This window comes from Styela clava, chromosome 2 (genome assembly GCF_964204865.1).
Source record: "Styela clava chromosome 2, kaStyClav1.hap1.2, whole genome shotgun sequence".
NCBI classification, from domain to species: domain Eukaryota; kingdom Metazoa; phylum Chordata; class Ascidiacea; order Stolidobranchia; family Styelidae; genus Styela; species Styela clava.
This window is the reverse complement of record NC_135251.1, coordinates 13,728,582-13,747,073: the sequence shown is the minus strand read 5'-3', so window position 1 is coordinate 13,747,073 and position 18,492 is coordinate 13,728,582. Positions and strand designations below refer to the sequence as shown.

At 36.3% G+C, this 18,492-nt stretch overlaps 2 protein-coding genes across 2 annotated transcripts; both read right to left on the bottom strand.

The window, feature by feature from the left end:
- Positions 1–1,236: 1,236 nt before the first annotated feature.
- LOC120335789 (tax1-binding protein 3-like) lies at positions 1,237–3,351 on the bottom strand. The gene is made up of 3 exons (XM_039403410.2): positions 3,163–3,351; positions 2,515–2,628; positions 1,237–2,102 (listed from the first exon to the last, which is right to left on the bottom strand). Exons 1-3 carry the CDS (start codon positions 3,202–3,204, stop codon positions 1,848–1,850), a joined length of 411 nt encoding a protein of 136 aa, XP_039259344.1. The 5' UTR covers positions 3,205–3,351; the 3' UTR covers positions 1,237–1,847.
- Positions 3,352–3,586: 235 nt separating this feature from the next.
- Positions 3,587–5,605, bottom strand: LOC120335788 (dol-P-Man:Man(7)GlcNAc(2)-PP-Dol alpha-1,6-mannosyltransferase-like). The gene has a single exon (XM_039403409.2). It carries the CDS (start codon positions 5,075–5,077, stop codon positions 3,593–3,595), a length of 1,485 nt encoding a protein of 494 aa, XP_039259343.2. The 5' UTR covers positions 5,078–5,605; the 3' UTR covers positions 3,587–3,592.
- Between the last annotated feature and the right edge of the window lie 12,887 nt (positions 5,606–18,492).

The window sequence follows — 18,492 nt, the reverse complement described above, 5'->3', positions numbered from 1 at the left end:
TTAACATTACAAAGATTTCTGGACGAATTTATGCACTATTTAAAGTTCCCGGAAGTATTCGTACCAGGATGACGCACAACCTGAACAACCCTAACCTGGTACACATACTATGTTCAGGTTGTGCGCCATCTTGGTACGGATACTTCGAGAGCACCCTAATTTAAATATGTAGCAATGCCATTAGGTCAATTTTATCAGAATTATTGACGGATACGCAGTGACGACATTTTCAAAATCTTATTCAACGCAAACATAATATAAACAAAAAATTAAAGGACAACGAGTCCCAGAACCAGTACTATAGATATTGTTGCCTTTTTATTTTACGTTGGCGACAAAGAGGATCAAAGCTGACACGAAAGAAAGCAATCAGAATAAAAATAATTTGCAAATTTAGGCTCCAAATTCTTTCCAATAATTGCGCTCAGCGTTCGTCCCCAATGATCGCACAATATCCCCCGAGTTCGTCGAACAGAACGCACAGTTCTGAAAGAAACAAAGAAATAAAAAAAAAAACTAACGTAGATGTTCACCAGGGCGCAAGACTTGACACATACGTAATAATAAGAAACGGCATTTGGGTGTAGATAGATTGCAAGAATTATCACAACAAATACTTACGCCTATTTAACAACGTAAAAATGTCTGCTTACTAACTTTATAGGGCGGGCGGTTGCGGCCCGCGCAGCCATGTCCGATATTCTCTTTCATCAAAAACAAAATTAAAAAGTAAAAGACAATATTTTCAAATAAACAAAATATGAAAACCGATATCCATTTATTTATAACACGTCATAGTGACTTAATTCTTAAATTTCAATAAAGATTTTGTTTAACTGAATTTTTGTATTGAATAGGTCTTATTTTACGAGGAAAGCTTATTAAAATCATTTTCAAAATTCAGCCTAAGTCTTATTGTTGGGGGAACACGGTATATGTCCAGCCCAGCAGACACGACAAAGCACTCCATCTTAACCCAATCCCCTAGCTAGGACTATAGAGGTATCACACTAGCACATCACTCCAAGCAAAGACTTGAATAAATGTATTGGGATAGGATTTACATATTACCTGCGAACCCACGCAGAGTAATTAGAGGTGCGGTGGCGAGCGTATTCCTAACGCTTAGCCGGTTGAGAGCCACACCGCCGCGCCGGATCTATCAATCCTAGTATTATATTATACACCCATCATTGATAATACTGATTTTATATTTTCATATTATTACAGACACAATGAGCAGCAATAGTATAGGATTGATTGTATATGAATTTATGAGTTAGTTGCAAAAAATATAACAAGATTTAAAAAATCACAATGAAAAAGGGTGATTTGAGCACATTAGTTCAAGCACCATAACATAAAAAGTTACAAAAGCATAGGCTAAATCAGAACAGAAAATTGATTTAACGGCATTAGATAAAACACAATCGCAAAACACAAATGTACCATAATTTACAACGCCTTAACTAAGCAAATGCAAATTTTAAATCCTCTATTGCTCCAAAATCCCAGTCTACTGTCTTCATTTACATCAAATGTTGATTGGAAAAAATTGGCTTGAAGCTGACATTAATTATGGGAGTCGGCAGGAAATACTTTTCAAACATATTGAGAACAAATGATATCTACAGAAATATTTACTGCTTAACAAGTGAACAATCTTGGACAGATGGCGGAGTACAGTCATTGGTGTTGGCTGATATAGGCATTCTTGGAAATGTCTTTGTTCTGTCTGTTACGAACACATTGTGGATTTACCGCAGTGTTAAAAAATGCGTTACAATTAATTGTATACCTCAGCAGTGCAGATGTACAAAGGCAACTAGCTGTTTGTTGAGTAATTATTAAACATACTCTTGTACAGTCTTTTGCTCACTGATGGACTTTGGCACTGGTGTAGCACTGTCTTCAGTTGGCATGAGATTGTTTCTTGTAACTTTCAGTCTGACTATTCTTTGATTTTTCGTCAGTTTTTTCTTTGCTTGCTTCTGAGTTGCCATTGTCATATCGTATCCATTAACTTGCAATATCTTATCACCAACCTTGAGACCAGCCTTCTCAGCAGGGCCATTTTCTGTGACACGCGACACAAATATACCCTGAAGAAAGAATTGAATGGAATTAAACAAAGATTAGTCATTCATGACAAAAAGTTCATTTGAAACCCTGCTTTGTTAAAGTTTTTTTCAAGTATTGTCGGTGAGAAGAATGCTAGCCTGAACCACAAGGCTTATACATGTTTAGGCAATTACTGAGAGGAACAGAAAATACCTGCTAGGATGCTAAAGGTGTGACTAAAGCTATCGCAATAGGCAATAGCAAAATAAATTGTGTCTAGCAAAAAAAGGAATATTTTTATATCACATTACAGATATATTTTTAGAATAGCCATTTAAGTTAAGACTTCACAAATTGTATAAAAAAAATTAGCAATTTACATTTATAGGCGAGTAGAACTATCTAGGTTTCTAGTGTCTAAAGTGTGTGAAAATTTTTTAGAGAGATACATACTGGGTCATTTGCCACAAAAGGATTCTTTGATGCATCTTGATCAATTCCACCTCCGATAGCAAATCCAAGAATCAAGCTTCCATCTTCAATATCTTTGACAATTTCAACGCATTCCTGGAAAATTGTGAGTGAACAAGTTATTTAATCATTCAAGTCCATGCTTCCGAAAACAAATAACTGGCTTACTAATCCCATACAGTAACGGACATTGACTGGTAACCGGACGAGAGGCCATGGTTCGCCATATGATGAAGTCGGCATACCTCTTCCCCCTGGATCAATATGCAAATCCTATCCTTATTGGAAATAAATCATGTCTGCATTTTTCAAAGCTTATTAAACAGGTACACAGTGCAATCAAGCGAATTAAAGAGGTATCTGCAAAACCACTAAATTGAAAAAATTGATGGTAATCTGTAACCAGCACCACAAAACAAAAGCCAGTAAAACATTCTCCCATTCCCTAATTTCATGGTACATTTTCATAAAATAAGTTTAGGAAAATTGCTACTACAGCTTATTTTGAGACTGTGGCGGCAGAGGCAGCTTTGATAGAGTGATTGCTGATTTTCTTAACAGTGATAAAACATTATGAAAGTTTGGTCATCTATTGTGAATTGCTACCATAAACACAAATATAGGTCTTACACAAAGTGCTTCTGATTGAAATGATTCGACTCCTTCATTCATATTGACAAAAGCAACTGTCAGAAATTCCGTGAATACAAATCAAATTTAACTGCTTAGTTTGCTGAAAATTTCTGTATAAAAAAAAAGAGCTTTGAAGGCATTTTGTTAAAAGACAGCCCATGTAAGCTGTTAAGCTTAGCCAAAAATTCAAAGCTGTGTCATGCAAACGAATAAACCATATCATTGGATCACAACTACACAAAACTAAATTACAGTTGCTGCACGTTACGCAATATCAGTTGTAAATGGTATAGTTTCATAAAGGTAAGCAATTTGAAAGGTACATGATAAAGGTCTACATCTATGAATTATGAAAGATCTATTAATATTCCTCATCATGATATTTCATTAGCATGATAACAAAACTGCATAATAACATTAATAATTGTTACAAAGTACGCTGCAACAAATACACTTTTGCACTTCTGCGGATTGAATAACTGTATGGAATTTTCAGAGGAATTAGTATATGAAACTTTAACCATTTTATATCCAAACCATCATAACCATGCACTTCACCCAATAAACTATGTGAACCACTCTTAATATATACTTCATTATTTTTATCATTCACTTCTGTTAAAATATGTGAAAATTGCATCATTTCAATACCGCCAATTTTGAGATATTCTGTTTTATTGTAAACCCAGTTATCACAAAGTTCACCAAATCGAGATGCGCCGGTTTGTGCAACAAAGTTGTCCAAATGTATGTTTATATTAGCAGTGTTACATGGAACTAGACCATGTATTTTATTCAAAGCAAAACCACCGGGATAATTCCAAAACGCTGCATTGGAAAACAGTAATCTGCTAAATAAACTTAATACAACCAAACCCAAAGCAAATAAAAATCCTAATTTCCCTCGAATGTTTTTTGCATATTGGTACTGCAATTGGCACATTGCATTTGCGGCTATAACATTAAATATAGGAACAGTATATATGATAAATCTCAACTCCTTGTGGGGTAAAAAAGAATACAAAAACACAAAACCTATAGCGGGAAATAAAAGCATTAAAGATCTCTGTGGTGAGCAACGAATACCCCATGGCACAAGAATTAGCGATCCCAAAAGCAATCTCGGCAGTGCAGAATAAAAATACCAGAAAAAAGGCAATGTTCCCCATTGTGAACTCTTATTTAATATAGCATTGAAATATAAAACTTCGCCTTCGGGCCACAGCCATCTGTTCCAAAACAATGAGTCAATAAGTAATGTAGTCATTAATGCACAGATGCCTGCTGGCATAGCTGTTTTCAATATAGTGAAAATTGAAATATGCCTCATGGAAAAAGATACAAAAAGAAAAAGTCCTAATAATATTGCCAGCTCTGCTCGGAACACTAATATAACAAATGCAGAAATCCATATAAACATCTTTAATTTCCGATTCATCCAGGTAGCAAAAGCATGTAAAACGAGAGCTAGCGCAAAAGTATTTGGCAGTGGTCGTGATGCATAAAATAAAACATGAAATTGTGACAAATTAAGAATTGCTAAATATATTGCAGTTTGTAATCCATACAGAGTTTTAACAGCACTTTGAAGTCTTTTCAACCCATAGAGAACCATGAAAGCCAAAACATGTCGTGCAACATATTGAAGAACTATTTTGTCGAGACCAAATGATTTAACGATGATCGCAAATGGAGAACTCAATATTGAAACAACTAAAGGGCCGATAAACGTCCGTGGTACCACACCAGGAAAGTCTCTGTGGTCGTATCTCGATATGTTAGATTTGTAGATGAGAATATCATGAATTGCCTGGAGATTGAAACTTTCTTCCACTTTTGTATAAGGACAATTAAATATATAATGTGAAGCAACTACAAGTTGCAAAACAAATAAGATAAATAGTACATCCATTATATATTGGATATCTGAAATAATCAAAACATTTATAATTTACTAGAGCAGTTTGGCATGACCTGTGCACACTACTCTGACAACATCCTTTATTAAGCTTAGGCTACATGCTGGCATGCAGAAAAGAATGAATTCCTTAAAAACCCTATTTTTCATTAAACGGTTAAACCCATGTCCCCCTTTATTCAGTTGAATGACTTTTAACATGGACTTTAATTTCAATGAACCTGATTACCGTACTACCGCCATCCTAGGATTTTGATCAGTGATATCTCGAATTGACCTTGTCGATTCTAGCTACAGAGCTAAGACTTTGAGTTTGGTTTATTACAGTACCGGTACCCGCTATAAAATATCTCACTAATTTGCCAATACAGCAATATGCGAAATTGGGTTCCGTTAATTACCAGAACGGGACTCTAAATTACCGGAACGGGGAAGAATTTCCACCTAAATCTACCGGAACCGACCTTAGTATAAATATCTTGCGAAGGACATTTTATATACCTCCAGGCGATTTTCGGTCAAAACGGTTTTAGGCAGCCGAGTCACGGATAGCTGTTTCCCCGAGCATGAATTTACTTGTTTATTTCCGTAAATCAGCAAAAGGTTAACAATGACGTAACAATTGGATTTATGTCGCTGATCAAACAATTTTTTTAAAGAAAAAAAGAAAATTAGCAACTGTATAATAAAACTTATCATAAACCTACGTAATTGCTTCACATAAATTTTGTAATTCCTTTTCGAAAGGTTTGTTTACTCTGGAACTTTCTATACTTTTTCTATGCATTAGGGCCATTTTTATCTGTTTTTTAAGAAGTGTTATGTCAGGTGTCTTATTTTTAAATATGATAGAATTTCTCAGAATCCAAATTTTATATCGAACTATTGATATTAAAAGAATAATTGCATTTAAATCTACACTACTTATATGACTAAATAAAGGATCATTAAAATTTAATAATACACAAGAATCATAATTTGTAACAAAATGTATTCTAATCAATTTTAATATAATTAAGTAAACAAAATCATCATAAATTTTCTTGGTAAACTCACAATACATAAAAATATGTGACACAAATTCAGGATCTTTATACAATAATACACACATTTCATTTCCGACTACTCTTTTGATTTCTGAGAGAAGATTTCTGGTTTGTTTTCAAAGGTAAAATATCCCATAGTACCTTATAGTTGGGGGTCACGATTGGGGCCTGGAGTCACGATTCCCCTAACATCTTCATTCAAGTTTATACTAACTAAAAGAGGTTCTATCGCTATGATAAACATGAAAATACTCATTGGATCGCCTTGTCTAATTCCTCTTTCTGGTTTGATTTTTTCACTCAAATATCCATTTATTAGTATTCTAGTTTCATCATCTTTATACATACTCTTTAATAACATGATGAATTTATTTTTCATGCCAAATCTTTCTAAAATACTATATAAATAATCTGAATCTACTGAATCATATGCTTTCATAAAATCTAACGATAACAATGCCTTTCCCCCTACTTTATTTTGTTCCTGTATGCAAATATTTCTGATAATAAGCAGTGTGTCACTTATCCTCCTCCCAGTTACGGCTCCTACTACGGTTTCTATCTATAATATCTGGTAAAATTATTTTGATTCTGTTGGCAAGAGTTTTACTGAATATTTTATAATCTGAATTTAGAAGAGTTATTGGTCTGTAGATATTTAATAGATTTGCTTCTCCTTTTTTGTATAGTAAAGTTATGTAACCCATTTTCATTTCTTTCGGCATATCATTTGTTATAAATATTTCTTGTATGGACCTTTCCCCGAGCATCGACTTCCCTGTTTACTTTGTGACATTGGCCAATCAGCAAGATGCAAAAAGTGACGTAACAATGCCCCCTTTTCGCATCCGCTCAGACACTTTTCTCACTCAGACAGATTTTCAAGCGTGGTTGTAAACATTAACTCGTTTTCGCGTTTTTGAACTCTATTCGTTAGTTTTCAGTTGTGTTTCGGAAACTTGAATAAAAATCAGATAATTCAATGATCACTCTGTCTCCCTAGGAGTTTTAATTTAATTGCAGTAATGAAAATTAGTGTAGAAATAGCTGTGATAAACTAGCCTGAATTTCTTTACCGGTATATTTAAAAATCAGATTGTTGTATGCGATGAATCATAAAGATGGTTTGAAACACATACCCCATTTTACAGGCGTCAACTCGCGAAACCACTCTTAAAATAAGCCCCAAAAATTTTGCAATGGTAAAATATGAAATGAATTTTTTGGGGGTCAAAGGTCGGAGAAAGATCCATCACAAGATTCGTGCGGGATGAACGTGTCGACAGCCTTGCGGTAGAGCTCACGATGACAACTTGTGGAGTATTGGACTTGGAAACGGAATATAAAAATTAGAATCATTTCGTAAAATTCACATTCTCGCATCCCAAAGAACTAAGGAAGGAAAAAGGACCAGGCATTTAATCAACCACGTGTAACTCCGAAAATTTCTCCCGATGTTGAATTCGCCGACACGCTTGACTTGGTGCAAACAGATTATTATTGCTTCGAAAATCATCGTGCGACTTCCTGCGTTTTTCTGTGTTCTGACGGCGCTGTCTCGCGTCAAGATTAAGTGAGTGACTTATAAATATTCAAGTTAGTTGTGCACATGGAATATTACACGATATACTTGACTATAGAACTGATAGAATGCAGATTACAAAACAAAATAGAGGAACAATCAATTGAGTGGGAAGGCCCTAGGACCGGTTCAGCACTCGAAAGCACATTGACAGTAAGATTTTAAATTCACTTTAAAGCTCCCATGAGTAGATGTAGTCTAGTGGAGAGCCGCTTTGTGCTACGATTGTTCAGCATAAAAAAGAGTAAGTTGTAAATGTTCTTATAGGTACCAAATACAGTAATGATTTGTCAAGGAATGTAAATTTTGATAAGAGATATGTGTATTTTCGGATCATAAAAAAGTTGCACTGTGAGGTTTTATGCTGTGTGATCAAAGCAGTAAGCAAAAATATAAATTGACTGATGAGTGATTGAAATTGTGACGTCTGTATGAAAAACATAAATTAAACACACATATTTTAACTTCAATTAATTAGTGTTTTATGATGGAGTTCTACTGATCTTGATAATTTTTTCCCAGACTCATTCTGTCATTGTATACAAAGTCACCAGCTGCATATTACAACATGAGAGGTGTTTTACGTTTGCCATGATAATCCACTTTGCTTGATTTCAAGCTGGTACTAATAACTTTTTTCACATAAATTGGATAGCTAATATTGCTATTATCTGAACATGGCTTCAACATATATATATATTTATAATATCAGATGTGCCAAAAAGTTTTGAATTATTTTGTCGAGTGTTTTTAAATTATTGATTTGTGATCAATAGCAATAACTTTTTTGCTACTGCAAAATCCACCACATTTATATAATGCATTAATATTTCTCCTGGAACCGTTAGATTTTATTAATTTCAATTTGTTTTATGGGGTATTCACATTTTTGTTTCAAATAATACTTTGTCAAAGTGGCTGTTATACCTATATATTTACGATTTAATTGCACCTCGTACACCACATCACTCGCGTCGGATCTTATTTAAACCAAAGAATTCCACGACAACACATTTAAATTTTATTTTTTCCCGGCACGGGTTCTGGCAAATCGTCAGGCCACATAGTTGAGCTAGTTAGCTTTACAGATCGTGTGTTCCGCTCTGCGCGCAGCCGATGGCTGGTTCAAATACATGCACCGATACTGGTACCCTTGCAAAACCTGGCCTGATAAGCGAAAAGAAAACTCGATGCGAGTAGCGAAGTCTGGTATAGCGTCAAACAACTATGCGATGGGTCAGTTTATTATGATTGACTGGTGTGTTACCTGTGAAAATTATTTCAAAATGACAGTGCATTGTGGGGCTGGCCATCTTTAAATCCATTCTGCTAAATGCCAAGGATCAAGCCTTAGTAGCCAAGGAAGATCTCAAAGAACAAAGCTGGAAATTTAGATGCTGAAGTCGCTTTTGTGGCTCAGGCTGTAAGGCCATAGACTACTAGAGGGTACTAGGTTACAGCAGCGTATGAGCTGCTGTATTCAGATTGGGGCATGGTTCGAGAATGTCCCTGTTATGGATATCATACCGGGCTGAATCACTGTGCAGCGCCGGGTTATCGAAAAGGTAGCAGCTGTTAAAAAGCTCTCTAGAAGAGATAAAAGTAGAAGTGAAAAATAACTTCTTGTGTGAATCCACCTTGGATATGTGGACAGATAGCAAGATGTGAAGTTTTGTTGGTTACACGGCACACTATAACAATGAGATGAATATCCTCAAGTCTCGCATACTTAGTAAACAGTTACGAGCAAAAGTCGAAATATGGAGAAAACATTGGATATGTGGACAGATATCAAGATGTGAAGTTTTGTCGGTTACACGCACACTATAATAATGAGATGAACATCCTCAAGTCTCGCATACTTAGTATACAGTTTCGAGCGAAAGTCGAAATATGGAGAAAACATACGATTGAGTGTTGATATGGCTGGTAAACAGCTTTCTCAGCAAGAGCTTATGTCGCACTGTATCAGTCTGTATGTTAATATGTGTAATAGTCATTGATTTACAAAGCGCATTATTGGCACACGTACCCGTGGGTTTATGTCCGCTAGGTGTTGCAAGAGACTATTACCGTTTGACTTTAGGTGCCACGTGTTCTCTCCTGTTTGCAGTTCTTAGTTAGTGCTGGCTCTCCCAACATGGACTTGTATTTGTGATTGATTCGTGTTTCTTTAGGTGTAACATTTATGTTTTCTTTCTGTTTAGAAATCTATTGGTACTGCATTTGTTTATACCCGAGTGACACTGAAATTAATTACCGGCTTTTTTGTACCTCACCAACTGTTTGGCGAGTGTTATTGTGTTCGACCTGATTTTGCAATTCTTGAGCGTCTGTTAAACGTTTTCCAAGTTATAATGCATTTGGTTGTATCCAGTCAAGTAGACTGTTGTTTATGGGGATTTGGAGAACACAGGCTGTAATATTCGTTCCTGAAGGTGCCGTCTCTTCAGAGCATAATAGGAAAAAGACCGCGTCCACAAATTTTTAATATCAACATCTGTGGCACACTGTGATCCAAGTGGACATCGTTTTAGAGTTGGCACAGCGTGGCCACCACGACAGTAATTAATTTAAATCGGGGAAACAAACTGCAGTACACCAGTACCGGTACAGCAAATAATTGCAGTACACTACAGTAATTGGGAGTCTCAAGCCGGGTGGTAGATAGAAGTGCCACACATCGAGTATAGCATACGAGTAGCAAAACGGAAGGTAATGCAGGAAGACATTTTATCACCAAAAACCTTGACTGATGGAATTTCAGAACTGGAACAGCCCAGAGCTGAAAGTGGCAAGCATCCACAGAAAACTGCTGTTGTCAAGATTTCTGCAGGTGATAAAATCAAGACCCAGTTTGTTGAAATGCTGGACTTTCCAAAGAGAAGCATTGCACGGTGCAAAATGCTACTTTTATGCTGTGATGATGAACAGAAAATTAAAGACATGTTTGTCAAAGGTATTGACGATCAAAGCTCATTGGAGCATATATTTTGTGGAATGAAAAACTGTATTTCAAACGATGAATTGAAATTATTCGAAAATCAACTTATATATTGAAATTAACAGTGTGTCTCGAAATTCTCTATTAAACTCAGTTGTTTTTCCACTTTGTGCGTCAAGTGCTCGAGTCAAGTGCGTCAAGTGCTTGACGCACAAAGTGGAAAAACAACTGAGTTTAATAGAGAATTTCGAGACAAGATTACATTAGATGAAAATCAACCGAGAAAAGTGACATCGAACTTGGAACAATTGCATGAAGCAAGTAAAACTTCGGCAGCGCCGAAAGCAAAGTTAAATTTTATGGCAGAAGAACATAATGCTGAACGAAAAGAAAGCAATGCCCGCTTTGAACGAGAACGCCTAGCATTACAGAAGCAAAAAACGTAGCCTGTTTAGAAGATTGCTTCAAAACAGAGTACGAAATCCATTCGGATTGGATGGAGACTTAATTAATTGAACAATCAGGGCTTGGAAGTCTTTACCTGTTTCTGATTTGTGTGATAAGATGCGTTTTTTTTCAACGATCTGTTGTTTCTGACATGCCATTTGTATCTAGGCCACTCAATACCAATTTAAATAACAATGTTACCAGTGACAGTGTAAATTTTATTGTGTCAGTATCATGTAATAATTCTTTTGTGATCTCTGAGATTACACAAACTGCTTACAAATCCCAACATCCACAAATTTCATGCCATGGTGGTGGTGTAGGCCAGTCCAGTCTCGAACTTGCCCACCCAGAGTTTGCTTTCTGCCCAAAGATTGCCAAATATTGAAGTTTGGAAATTCAGTGGTGACCCTTTGGATTTTCCACTATGGGAATCCTCATTTATTGTTCTAGTAGAGCAAAGAGTAATAGTCCGGCAGAATCGGGCCTTAACATTGTTTTTGGACAAAGTTTTTTTTATTTTTATTGTTTAGATATAATGTATATGACATATATAAATGATACCCAGGTGGGTGTGGAGTATATAACGCTGAGCAATTTTTTTCAAGTGGATTCGGTCTAAGATGACGCACATCCTGAACCCTAACCTGGTAAACATACAATGTTCAGGTTGTGCGCCATCTTGGTACGAATACTTCAGGAGCGCTTTTTTGTTAAAAACAATTATTTCATAACTACATGGTTTAGTTTTGCATACATAGTAACATTGAATCTCTTAACAATGTCAGATATTCAATTTTAGTAGAATAAATGGTAGTTTATTTCACTAATACAAGCCAAGATCCATCGACAGCAACTAGCCACTTTCTATTGCGCTCTCCAAACTACATTTGCGTTGCCGCGCGCATTTCGTTTTCCTAGTTTAAGCTTAAGGACTTGGGAAATATTTTATTAGTTGAATTGGATTGGAATATTTGACCTCGTATTTCACTCCGAACAAGGCCATGTAAAACCATCCACTGGTATCTAAAGATGTGTTTTCTTTTGGAAGAACCGCAACTTTTCAGTGCTGCATTGACTTTGGCAAAATTAAAATATCCTTGTGGAGATAGAAGGTACCGGTATGCGTATGCGAAATCGAGATGTGCACCTGTTATGCCAACATAGTTGAGTCAAACGTTTCGAATACTAGTACATCACACACATTTTCCTGCGTGCTTCGGTTGTACGTAGTAACGCGCACATTTTTGCGCACATGCATCAAATTCCACTTGATTATTGAGCTATAGGTTTTTGACGAGATTTTGTGTATGATTTCATTCCATAGAATTTGTATGCTGTTCTAAAGATTACTAGTTTCAGCTTTTTCATTCATTCAAACCGCGTGTTGAAAGTAAGTTTTGTAATATTGCGTGTTGGTTTCCAACATCCTTAAATCGGTGATGCCAGTAAATCTTTAATACAAAAAGATCAGTAACATCTGCAATAAAAACAGAAGTACCCAAATGACAGCTGGGGGATGGATACTCTTGGTATTTGCTCCATCGCGTTCATCTTACAGTCTTAGCAGTTTACATGAGTGCCAATTGGTATCTAAGCTCAGCCAGAGACAAAACGTTTCGGACTGCAGTTGGCGTGACGAAATGTCTTTAAATATATATTCTACAATAAGATTATTTGATCGCATACTACTGAAAGTTCCGCCTTATATGTCTTCTCCCATTGCACTATTCCTTTACTGATATTCGATAATATGACGCTCATCTGACATAGTTCTTATAGTGCAGGGGTCGGGAACCCATGGCTCGCGAGCCATATATGGCTCTTTTGGTGACGGCATATGGCTCCCAGAAAAATCGATTATTCTAAGATTAAGCTTACTATTGTTACTAGACTCCCAAACTATTTTATGGCCAAATTTGGCAAAAAATTCCCAATACGTTTGACAACGCGGGCCCAGCGCATGTCTATGTTATGTAAGAGAATTACCAGACAGGCATTGTGACAAAACATGGGGATTCTGGAACATATATTGTGACATCACAAAGCGATAGAGTTTTAAAATACTACGGAGATGCCTAAACGAAAAAGGGTGATGAGTATCGTAGATTTCAACTTGGGCTGCATGTGAGCAACCGTTCAAGGCCCGCAGCGACAACATGCAGCATCAAAAGTCACATTAAATGTATATTGACATGGAATGTGTTGACTTTTGAGTAAACGTTTCAGGCCTGATTAGGTGAAGAAATGTTATATGGCTCGCACGGAAATGCAATTGAAAATATGTATATTTTAGGGCTCTCTTGACCAAAAAGGTTCCCGACCCCTGTTATAGTGTGTAGATGGGTATAATCTTTTCAACGCTGTTTAGATGGGAATGCGCGAATATATATAAGAATTGCTAATATTGGTTTGCAATGCGATGAAATCCCATCTTGGCATTTCTGCCTCTTGCAATTGTGAAAACTTACAACATATATTTCCTAATACCGTATTTATTCGATTATAACGCGCAAAATTTTGAACTGAATTTTAGGCAAAAATCAATGCTGCGCGTTATACACGAGGTCTGAGAAATGCGGTATTCAAAATGTGGTTTTAAACAATAGTATGGATGGTACAGAAGACGACTTGTTGTGGGATTCAAAATCAGGGTCAGAAGAAGAGGTTGAAAGTGATGTTCCCGCCGATTGGGACACTGATTTAAACATAACCCAAACAGAAATCGAACAGTTGTTTGGTGAATCAGAGACTGAATCCGATTTTGAAGAGTTTTGAATTACTGTGTGCTTTTAATAAATTTTTGTTCATGCTGTGAGTTGTTATCTTATGTGCTTACCAGTAGTTAGTAGAGAAAAAAGAAAAAAAAGAATTTTATACCAATTTTCATTCAAAATTTAAAGGTGCGCGTTATACACGAGTGCGCGTTATAATTGAATAAATACGGTATATAGTATATGAAAATTAGGTTTCCATGCAACCTTTTTTTAAAACATCCTCAACAACCACAATTTATTCTGTTATTAAACTTCCGAAACAAACACATAATATCATCAACAGATGCATATCACCAAGTAGATATTGCTGAATTGATCTTTATTTTACCATTCTTCATGTAATTCTTTTTGGTAAATCTGTTTGTTATCTATCGTAAATACAGCACATTTGACAAAGTTGTAGTGTGACTTTTTTGGCCTCACATTTTTGATGTTTGTTGTTAGAGCTCTTGGGGCTCTGTCAAACAAAGTTACATACAAAATATTGGTTGTAAATTGCAAAACATGATCATGTTGTTGGAATAACTTGGCATTTTACCACCCGTATATCATTCATTGTTGAGAATATTAATAAAATCATAAAGTTTGAAAATTCGTTTTCGTGAAATTTTTGTTGTAGCTGAATTCCAGGGACAGCATGACAACAGGCAAGAGAAGCACGGTCGCCTCTTTTAGTTTATGACAGGGTTTCTTAAAAGGGGACCCCGTCCTCCTTGGAGGCCGCTGATCGGTTATCTGGGAGCACGAACAAACAGATGAAAATGCGAATATATAATAACAATGTATTTTTATAGAAGAAAAGAAGCAAAAGTGTTGAGAGTCTTTGGTGGTTTGAATAGCATTTGCATGGAACATAAGAATGAACTACATTCTTTCCCAGGGATATACTATAAAATGTAGCAATTTTCTCATTCTTGTTCTCGTGATATCATTATCTTTCACTGCGTCGTCGTGATCATTCCGCTGCATAACAATTCTCGCTAACAAATAATTGACTGTTCTCCACCGGGTGTATATCCACTTGAACCCCTGGCGACTGCATTAGCAGGCTTGTATTGTTAATTGCAACAAAAACGGGTATTTTGAAATAGTACTCTTTATTTTACGCTTATGTTTCGACAGTATTTCCATATACTGTATATGGGACAAACTATGGGTCGCGACCCAAAGCTGGGCTCAACAAATACCTAAAAGTTATTGATTTTGTTTCCTAGTAAATTTGGTGCTTGCGTAGTTTGTGCCCCAAGATTGCGCACAATCTGAACATAGTATTGTAACAGGTTATGGTTCAGGTTGTGCGTCATTATGATGCACAGGTTTGACAAAAAACACTAATACAAATATCGAGCCGTAAAAAAATTGCTCAAGGCTGCAAACTCCACACCCATGTAGAAATGATGGGCAATGACCCCAAGATGAATAATCACAAATAAAAAAAAAATTGTCTGAAATCAAACTTGGGCCAAAAAGGTCCCCTTATCTGTCGGACTATAAGGAAGGTTCCATTACATTTGAACCCACGTACATTTGAACCCATGGCAATTGCACCTGTATGCTATTGCACCTATGGATTTTTTTTTGTTTTTCGGATAGTTGAACCCACACTAACCCTAACCCATGGGTTTTAGCACCCGCATATAGATTGAACCCGTGGATATACACATGGGTTCAAATGTACGTGGGTACAAATGTACGGTCACCTATAAGGAATACTTTTGAGAAGATGAATTTGCTTCGGCAATATTTGTCTTGGGGTCCTTTGAAGGTTGTAAGTGGGTATTTTCTTGTAAATACTGAGGACGCCTATGAAAAAGCTAAATCTGAGCTTAAAAGTAGGTACGGGAATGACAATGTTGTGGGCACAGCTTTTCTTAATAAGCTGAAAAAATATGTACAAGATATATGTACAAATGTGTCACAAGGTCTGAGGGAATTTTCTGATTTCTTGGATCATATAGAGGAAACCGAGAAAAAGGTAATGGAATTGAATACCCTTGATTTTGCTAGCACCCATACAGAAATTGTAGACAAATTGCCAGCTGAAACTTACGATATCTGGAAATATCAAGTATTTGATCACAAATAGGAAACGGGTAGCCCTAAGTCGTATCCTCCTATTTTTGATTTTGTTGATTTTATCAAGAGAGAGACCGATGTAAGAAATCTGCCTGACTTTCAAGGTTCAGACAGAGACCGAAAAACCCATAGATATACGCGCGTTTCACGTAATGAATCGCGCAAACCTAGTAAGTTTGCTTCTTTCAATACCAATGTCAAAGTGCCTGATTGTATTTTTTGTGAAGAGAATCATGATATCACTGAATGTGATAGGTTTCTCAAACAGCCACATTATGAGCCAAAAGAAGTTTTTCGCAAACACAGACTTTGTTATGGATGTGGTAAGAAAACCTCTGGAGGGCATGGTGTTGAAACTTGTAAGCATAGAGCTAAGTGTAAAACTTGTGGTAAATTGCATTTATCTCGTCTTCACATTGGTGAAGAACAGCATTGCCAAACTGTTTCAATGTGTGTTGATGTTTGTACTGTGCCGGATCGGTATGGTGGAACAGACAATTCAATGATTGTACCTAAGTGGATTAGAGAAAAGTCTAATCCTAATGTAGAAAAAACCCACGGTATTTTCACGAAGTGAGATACCAGTTTGTCGTTCCCAGATCCCTGAAGTAGAGGTTTGCCAAAAGTGGGATCATCTGAAGGACATTTCTGATAATCTTGTGCCACATTTTCACAACTTGAGAGGTCTGCATCTTGCTTGGTAATAATGTTCCCAAAGCTATCAGGCCCAGGAATATTGTGATGAAAGATGAAAATGATTCTTATACTCAGCAATCTGTACTTGGCTGAGGTGTGATTGGGAATGTGTGTAAAGATGTGCTTGAGAGGTCGAATGATTCCATGTCTTCAATAAAATATTGGTAATGGAAAACAAATGTTCAACTTTTGTTTTTGCTTCCAAGTTTAAAAAAGTAAAAAATCTTCAAGAGGTAAGATCAATGTTTGATATGGACTTTGCTAAACACATCGGTAAAGATGTACCACTTTCTGTCGATCAGAATTTTATTAAAATACTCACGAACGGTATTACCAGATCGGAAGATGGGCATTATGTAATGCACACTTCCATTGCGTAATGAACCCGCTTTTCTTTCCAATAATAAGCCCTTGGCCGAGAAGCGTGCGCTTCAGTTGAAAAGGCGGCTAATTAGGGACCAAAAGTTCAAAGAGGACTATTTGGAGTTTATGGGCAGTATTATTGAGAATTGGGCAGAAAGGGTCCCGGAGTGTGAGTTGTGTGTCGATGATGGTATGATAAATTATGTTCCACACTGATCAGATCAGAGTTGTCTTTGATTGTTCTACTGTGTATGGTGGGTTGTCACTGACCTTTTGCAGGATCCTGATCTAAAGAATGCTATGTTGGGCATTTTGTGCAGATTCAGAAAAGAGAACAGAAGGTACAATACAAAAAGTCAAATTGTATTGTAGACGATATCCTGGTTGTGCAATAGGTAACATAAGTAGGATCTCAACATCAGGAAAAGACCAGTCTCTTTCTTCAACATCCGAGCTGGACTCCTCTATCAGCATGCAACAATTCCAACTGCCTCTGTACAATTTACATAACATTCTAATTAGTAAACTGCTCAACTTGATTGAAACCGCAGTAGACAAGAAGCTTAGGGAGGTATAAGCATCTTACCTTGACAAGCAGACCACGAAAATAGAAAACATGTGTAACAAAAATGAAACAGTTTTAATCAATTTAGCTCAGATTCAAGAGAAATTTGGAGCTAGAATTGATACCATAGAAAATTCCACTGCTTCATCAAGCCAATCTTTGAATGAAGTTAAATTGGCACAAAATAATTTTCATGACAATTATGCTCAAAATGACGAAAAGGTATTGCATTTGGAAGATCTGGTCCTGAAACAAATAGCAGCAATTAACGAGTTGCAAGATATGTTATCATCTATGCAAGATGAACTGGAATACGTTAGTGAAGTTCAAGAACATTCGCAACAGTATGAAAGACGCCTAAATCTCGAAGTTGTCGGAGTACCATACCAGAGAAATGAAAGCACTAACCAGAAAGTAATTGAAGTTGCTAAACTTGTAAATGTGAAACTTAATCATGAAGATATCTCCACCTCTCATGGACTGGTTGCTGGTTAGAAATCTCCAATTATTGTTCGTTTCTGCAGGAGTGACAAGAGGAATGAACTCTATAGTAAAAAAGCTAACCTCATTAAAGGAAATGGAGGTAAAAAAGTTTTCATAAATGAACATTTAACAGAATGGCAGAAGTTTTTATATAATGAAGCTCCTCTTTTAAAAGATAAATACAAGTATAAAGACATTTGGATACATTCAGGGAATGTATATATCAGGAAAAATGAGTCGGCTAAAAGTTTGAAAATCTTCAACGAGGACGATTTAAACAAAATTCGATGATCATTTACTGTTATATACCCTTGCTTATAATCATGAGGTAGGCTATTTATGTGTAATTTCACCTTGCCATTTCAGTCACCCATGATCAGTTTAGTTTGTTATGAAATTATCATTGCAATGTATCCCTTATCAGTAATTT

Excerpts from the sequence above, each read along its gene's own strand:
- LOC120335789 (XM_039403410.2), bottom strand. The coding sequence starts at position 3,204 with ATGAATGAAGGAGTCGAATCATTTCAATCAGAAGCACTTTGT. Across the intron at positions 2,629-3,162 it reads TTCAATCAGAAGCACTTTGT|GAATGCGTTGAAATTGTCAA; the intron begins GTAAGACCTATA and ends ACAATTTTCCAG. Across the intron at positions 2,103-2,514 it reads CTTTTGTGGCAAATGACCCA|GGTATATTTGTGTCGCGTGT; the intron begins GTATGTATCTCT and ends TTCTTTCTTCAG.
- LOC120335788 (XM_039403409.2), bottom strand. The coding sequence starts at position 5,077 with ATGGATGTACTATTTATCTTATTTGTTTTGCAACTTGTAGTTGCTTCA.